At 61.8% G+C, this 7,297-nt stretch overlaps 1 protein-coding gene across 1 annotated transcript; it reads right to left on the bottom strand.

Moving 5' to 3' along the window:
- Positions 1 to 4,315: 4,315 nt before the first annotated feature.
- NPBWR2 (neuropeptides B and W receptor 2) lies at positions 4,316 to 6,217 on the bottom strand. Its single transcript, XM_016938304.2, has 2 exons — positions 6,018 to 6,217; positions 4,316 to 5,573 (listed from the first exon to the last, which is right to left on the bottom strand). Exon 2 carries the CDS (start codon positions 5,480 to 5,482, stop codon positions 4,481 to 4,483), a length of 1,002 nt encoding a protein of 333 aa, XP_016793793.1. The 5' UTR covers positions 5,483 to 5,573; positions 6,018 to 6,217; the 3' UTR covers positions 4,316 to 4,480.
- Positions 6,218 to 7,297: the final 1,080 nt, after the last annotated feature.

Here is a 7,297-nt window from a genome sequence, read left to right on the forward strand (position 1 = left end):
TCGGACCCTCCCTCCAGGGGGCGCTGTGGGCTCACGCGGGCCCAGCCTTGGGCCCCAGGGCGCTGCGGTGGGAACCGCGGTGACTAGCGGGGTCTTAAAGTGGGTGGCGGGGCCAGGCTCTCCCTGGGACCAGGAGCCCAGAGCGTGGAGACGGGGCGGGCTGAGCCGCTCAGTGTGGCCCCTGCCCCGCGCCCACCCCGCCCCGTGTCAGGAGGTCCGCGGTGGGGGAGGGCCCGCCTCCCGGGGAGAGCTCGCCTGCCCCTCCCTCCCGGCTGGCTGCGGGGCGGTCTGCAGACCCTTTGGCTGTGCCTGATCTGCCTGGTCCCCGCGGAGAAGACGCTGAGGATCCCATTGCTGGTCTGTGGATGGGGATAGGAGACGCCCGAGGTAAGAAGGGGTCCGGGTTCTTTGGAGGAATCCTGGTTGGCGCCTTCTCTGCAGCAGAGATGTCCGGCTGGGGCCGGAGGGCAAACTGGGGGCAGGGTGGGAGACCTCGGCCCTGAGGGCTGTAGGGGCTCTTGCCTGGGCGCTCCTTAAGCTCCCCCGCCCCCTCCGCCCCCCACCCCGCGGTGCTCACCCTCAGTCCTGCCTTGCGCACATTCCCACTCCCGGGCCTCTCCTGCCCGCCCCTCGTTGTTCACTTGCTCATTACGCCTCACACCTGGCTCTGCCGCGGGCTTGGAGCGGGTGTCTCGGAAACACAGTCTCACTTGTCTCCTCAAGGGGCTCCGGGGCACAGTAACAGCGTGCAGAGCGCAGTCAGGCTGCCGTGCTGCTGCTTTGCGAGGTGTGACTGCAGCGCAGCCAGGAAACAAATCCAGGGACAGCTTGTTCTTCCTGCGGTGTCGGTGTTGGTGGTGGCTTAAAAATTGCCCACAGACTGGGCTCATGCCTGTAATCCCAGCACTTTGGGAGGCTGAGGCAGGAGGATCACTTGAGCCCAGGAGTTTGAGACCAGCCTGGGCAACATAGTGAGACCCCGTCTTTCAAAAAAAAAAAAATTTGCCTGGCGTGGTGGCGCACGCATGTAGTCCCAGCTACTCCAGAGCCTGATGTGGGGGGATTGCTTGAGCTCAGGAAGTCGAAGCTGCAGTGAGCCGTGACCGCACCACAGCACTCCAGCCTGGGCAGCAGAGTGAGATCCCTTCTCAATTAAAAAAAAAAAATTGAAGCAAAAGAAAAATAAACCATCTACAGCCCCCGAGTGTGGGCTGGACATGTGACTTGCTTCCAATGCACAGAATGTAGTAGAAGGGAAGGCAAGTGGCTTCGGAATCTTGGCCTCAAATGTATTGAGGCTTCCTCTTGGCTCCCCCCTGGGTCGCTGGCTCTGGGGGACCCAGTGCCATGTTTCGAGGACACTCAGCCCCTGAAGCATCCATGTGTTGAGGAGCAGAGGCCTCCTGCCCATAGCCATGGAAGGAAGACTTCTCAGAAGAAGATACCCCAGCCCCTGCCCAGCCTTCAGAGGGCCAGGGCCTGGGCCAACGTCCTGACTGCAACCTCAGGAGAGACCCTGAGCCAGAACCACCCAAAAAGCCACTTTAATTCTTGAACCACAGAAGCTGTGAAATAGTAGAAGTTGTTTTAAGCGGCTAAGTTTTGGAGAAATTTGTTATTCAGCAACAGATATCTAATACAATGTTGTCAGGGAGGATAAGTGGATGGAGATGGCCCTGGCGTGTTTGGCTGGCTAGCACGGAGGAGGGGCACTGCTGCAGGCCTGAGCCGAGTGGCCTGGAACGCTGGAGTACTTGGTGGATGGGTGGAGGTGGGCATACACCCTGGGACACCTCGTGGGGCGCTGAATGGTGGGTCCTGTGTGCCAGCTGGACAGATTGATCAGAGCTCTGGGTCATGAGGACTGAAACCAACCCAGAACACTCACACCTCACTGCCAGGCTGGAATGCCAGGCATGGAACCAGCTGAGAGCCATGGGGCCAAGAGTCGGGGCCTGGCCACAGCACACCTGGGACCAACCCCTGGCCCCTCCCACCTGACAGTCAGTGGTCTCTGAGCTGCCTGCATTTCATTACCACCCCTCACCCTGCCCCCACCAGAGTTTCAGCATGCAGCTCCTGCTGGCTGATTACAAGCCCCTGGCCACACCCCGGGAGAGAGAGTTCCAGGTGCCAGCCTGTCCAAGTGATGGATGGTCCCTAGGCTGTGGTGGCCCAGAGGTCCTGGCAAAAGGGCCCTGTAGCCTCTAGTAAAGTATGAGAGGAGCATCGGCCACAGCAGGGGGGTACAGGCCATGGCGAGGACCGTCGGCCACAGCGGGGGGGTACAGGGGAGCACAGGCCATGGAGAGGACCGTCGGCCACAGCAGGGGAGCACAGGCCATGGAGAGGACCGTCGGCCACAGCGGGGGGGTACAGGGGAGCACAGGCCATGGAGAGGACCGTCGGCCACAGCGGGGGGGTACAGAGGAGCACAGGCCATGGAGAGGACTGTCGGACACAGCAGGGGGGCACAGGGGAGCACAGGCCATGGTGAGGACTGTCGGCCACAGCAGGAGGGTACAGGGGAGCACAGGCCATGGAGAGGACCGTCGGCCACAGTGGGGGGATACAGAGGAGCACAGGCCATGGAGAGGACCGTTGGCCACAGCAGGGGGGTACAGAGGAGCACAGGCCATGGAGAGGACCGTCGGCCACAGCGGGGGGGTACAGAGGAGCACAGGCCATGGCGAGGACTGTCGGCCACAGCGGGGGGGGATACAGAGGAGCACAGGCCATGGTGAGGACCGTCGGCCACAGCAGGGGGGTACAGGGGAGCACAGGCCATGGCGAGGACCGTCGGACACAGCAGGGGGGTACAGGGGAGCACAGGCCATGGCGAGGACTGTTGGCCACAGCAGGGGGATACAGAGGAGCACAGGCCATGGAGAGGACTGTTGGCCACAGCAGGGGGATACAGAGGAGCACAGGCCATGGAGAGGACCGTTGGCCACAGCAGGGGGGCACAGGGGAGCACAGGCCATGGAGAGGACCGTCGGCCACAGCAGGGGGGTACAGGGGAGCACAGGCCATGGAGAGGACCGTCGGACACAGCAGGGGAGCACAGGCCATGGAGAGGACCGTCGGACACAGCAGGGGAGCACAGGCCATGGAGAGGACTGTCGGACACAGCAGGGCGGGTACAGGCCATGGCGAGGACCGTCGGCCACAGCAGGGGGAACACAGCAGCACAGGCCATGGCACATGGGCACGGCGGGGCTGGGCCTCCTGCTGGAACTCCACTTGGGCTTCAGGCCACGAGAGTGGATTTCTTGGTCTCATGTGGTGCAGGTGTCCTTCATTTGGTGCAGGTGTCCGCCTTTGCAGCAACACAGCATCGCTGCTGCCTGAGGTGCCCGCACTTACCACCTCCCAACCCCATCTTGGGGAGAGACTATGTAACATGGCGCTGGCCCAGGTCAAGATCACAGTTCAGGTTCCCTCCCCTCCCGACCACTGTCATTAGGGATCCTGAGTCCCAGAGCCTTCCAAGGGGCTTGTCCATCTGTCTCTCGTGGGTAAGTGGGCCCGGGATGCTTGCTGTGTGGGGGCCTCTGCCAGGACCTGGATCCCTGCTGCTGTCCACCCAGGGGCTGTCCAGGAAGCAGAGACATGGGAGGTATATGCCCACGGCTGTCTGTAGGTCTGGTGGCCAGCGTGTGAGGGTCTGTGTCTCCCTGCGTGGAGAGGACAGCACTGGGATGTGAACAGGCCGGGCGTCCCCTGAAAGAGACAGCTGGAATTGGGTGGGGGTGGGCGTGATGGTGGGGGTGATCCGGAACTGGGTGGGGGTGGGCGTGATGATGGGGGTGATCCGGAACTGGGTGCGGGTGGGCGTGATGATGGGGGTGATGATGGGGGTGGTGGTGGGGTTGATGATGGGGGTGGTGGTGGGGGTGATGATGGGGGTGGTGGTGGGGGTGATGGTGGGCGTGATGGGGGGGTGGGCGTGATGGTGGGCGTGATGATGGGGTGGTGGTGGGCGTGATGATGGGGGTGATGATGGGGGTGATGGGGGTGGGCGTGATGGTGGGGGTGATGATGGGGGAGGTGGTGGGGTTGGGGGTGATGATGGGGGTGATGATGGGGGTGGTGGGGGTGGTGGGGGTGATGGTGGGGGTGGGCGTGATGATGATGGGCGTGATGATGATGGGGTGATGATGGACGTGGTGATGGGGGGTGATGATGGGCGTGGTGATGGGGGTGATGGTGGGGGTGATGATGATGGGGGTGGTGGTGGGGGTGATGGTGGGCATGATGATGGGGGTGGTGGGGGGTTGGGCGTGATGGGGTGGGCGTGATGATGATGGGCGTGATGATGATGGGGGTGATGATGGGCGTGGTGATGGGGGGTGATGGTGGGGGTGATGATGATGGGGGTGATGATGGGGGGTGATGATGGGCATGATGATGGGCATGACGATGGGGGTGATGATGATGGGGGTGATGATGATGATGGGGGTGATGGCGCCCAGGCCCCTTAGCACCGCAATATGCTGCGGAAGTTCTTCCGGAAGTTGTCATCTAGAAAGGCGTAGAGGAAGGGGTTCAGGCACGAGTTGGCGTAGCTGAGGCTGGTGATGACGTAGGACATGCTGATGACCAGTGGGGTCTGGGGCAGGTCCGTGGTCAGGGCCACGACAGAGGCCAGGTGGAAGGGCGTCCAGCAGAGGAGGCACACGGCCAGCACGACGAGGACCAGGACGGTCACCTTCCGCCTGGCCTTGCCTAGAGCCTTGGCTCCGGAGCGGAGCCGCACGGCCCGCAGCCTGCGCAGGAGGTCTGTGTAGAGCACACAGATGGTGCACACGGGCAGCACGAAGCCCAGGACCAACGTGTAGACACGGCTGGCCTTGAACCAGACCCGCTCGGGCCACGGGAAGCTCAGCCCACAGCTTGGGACCTGCAGCTCATTGCTGTAGACGCCAGCAAAAGAGAAGAAGGGCAGAACCAGGACCGTGACGCCCAGCCAGACACACAGGCTGGCGACCTTCGCCCCCCGGTACGTGCGCCAGGGCATGTGGCGGGACCTCACGGTGGCCAGCACCACCAGGTATCGGTCCACGCTCATCACGGCTAGGAAGTAGATGCTGGAGAAGATGTTGTAGTGGTCGACGGCCAGCACCAGCTTGCAGAGCAGCTCCCCGAAGGGCCAGTACTGCAGCAGGTGCTCCGCGATGTTGACGGGCAGTACCAGCGTGAAGAGCCCGTCGGCGACGGCCAGGTTCAGGATGAACACGTTGGTCACCGTCTTCATCTTGGGCGCCCTCAGGATTACAAGGATGACGGCTGTGTTGCCAGTCAGCCCCACAGCACAGATCCCGGAGTACACGGCGGGCAGGAGCACATAGAGGAACGGCAGCGGCTCGGAGAAGGTGGCATTGTGCCCAGTGCCATTGTCCTGAGAGACGTTGGCACCCATCGTGGGGAGGGAGAAGGAGCCCCTGCTGTCAAGGGGCTCTGGGTGCCCAGCGGCCTGCATTGTAGCTGGGACCGTTGACGATTTGCGCCCTGGGCAGGTGGGAGGTGACTTGGAGTTGGGTATCTTGTTGGGGGCCTCCTTGGGCTGGATTCTAGGAAAGAAAAACAACCAGAGACTTTGAGATCCGGCCGTCTGTTAGGGCACAGCCACTCCAGGTTCTCTGGCAGAGACTGCGGCCACTTTGCCAGGTCAAGGACATGGGGCCAGAGGGAGCCTGGTGGGGTGTGTGGGGGCCTCCTCCCGCCTCTTCCTGGTGAGACTTCAGCAGATCAGTTCCCTCCTCCCGCAGAGAGCAGCTGCTGGCCACCCTCCTGGGAAGAGGAGATGTGGATCCGTCCCTGCCCCAGCAACCCGCAGCTGCACGGGCTGCGTAGAATCAAGCGGTGCCTTTGGAAACACACCTCCCAAGCTCATCTCTGGCTCCCTTGAATCTGAAGGTCCTTCCCTCAGGGGTCTTGGAGTCTGCACCCTCCCTCACACCCTCCCGAGAGATGCTGCAGACCCTGCTGGTCCAGCTACTCTTCTCTCCACTGACCTGTCCAGTGCTTCGAGTCCAGAAGTTGGTAGCCTTGGTGTGTTCCTGGTTTTGGCCAGTACAGGCAGTCGCAGGGATGGAGGGCGAGGTGCGGTCCTCACTGACAGACCTCCAGCTGAGGTTTCAGGAGTTTCAAGACCTGCCCTGCTGGCTGCCTCAGCCCCGGCTGCGAGGTTCCCAGCCTGGTGTCGGTGCTGATGCTGGTGAGGGAGGGAGGCGGATCCCCCTTGCTGACGTGGAGCCCGGAAGGCAGGCCCCACCTTCCCCTGAGCTGCAGTAGCGCCTGCAGTCGGCTGTCCCAGGGTCTCCTCAGCATTCACTTACCCAGGCAGACTCCTCAGTGGGCGGCTGAGGCACGTGTGCGCCTGTGTGTCAGGAAGGGATCCATGCAGGGGCCTCTGGGTGTGCCCAGGTCTTCGGGCAGAGGGCACTGAGGGCATCTGTGCCTCTGTCTGGGAGTCACTATGGGCCTGGGCACCCTTATCTGTGAACATGGGTGTCTTGGTGGGTCTCATGCCCCACCCTGTGTGTGTACATGGTGTGTTCCTGTGTGTGTGTGCCCGTTAGGACATGTACGTGTGTGGGCCTGTGTCTGCCTGTATGGGGGTCTCTGTGGGTGAGCTCTGCGTTGTGTCTGAGTGGGTCTACATGTCCTTGGCTGAGTGTGGGCATCTGGGGGGTCTGTATGCCCTCATGTGGAAGCAGAACTTGTTGGCCATAGGCAACCCACCTTCTTTTTTTGTCTTTTGCTAAAAGAGGAACTCAGCCTAGGCAAGCTGTGAAAGGCTGCAGAGAAGACGTTCTCACGCTGACACGTAACTCTCCCGCCGTCCTGCAGAGGTGGTGAGCGTCACACTCTGCTCTGGGTTGGTCTTTAAGTGCTTCCCTTCTCCCTGCTTTTCTTCCTTGCTGGACGCACCCTGGCTTATTCAACCCGTGTGTGTGCAGCTCGGCTGCATCTGGACCTGCTTTGCAGGCAACGCCACAGCTGACACGAGCAGTCGCCAGTCTCAGAGCCGCTCCTCAGCGGAGACGTGTTGGGTCAGAGGGTCTGTGTTTTCTTTCCTTTCTTCTTTTTTGAGACAGGGTCTTGCCCTGTCACCCAGGCTGGGGTGCAGTGGCACTATCATGGTTCACTGCAGCCCTGACCTCCCTGGGCTCAGGTGATCCTCCCACCTCAGCCTCTCAAGTAGCTGGGACTACAGGCATGTGCCACCATGCCTGGCTAATTTTTGTATTTTTTTTTTTTTGTAGAGACGGGGTTTCACCATGTTGCCCAG

This window comes from Pan troglodytes, chromosome 21 (assembly GCF_028858775.2).
Source record: "Pan troglodytes isolate AG18354 chromosome 21, NHGRI_mPanTro3-v2.0_pri, whole genome shotgun sequence".
Taxonomy (NCBI): domain Eukaryota; kingdom Metazoa; phylum Chordata; class Mammalia; order Primates; family Hominidae; genus Pan; species Pan troglodytes.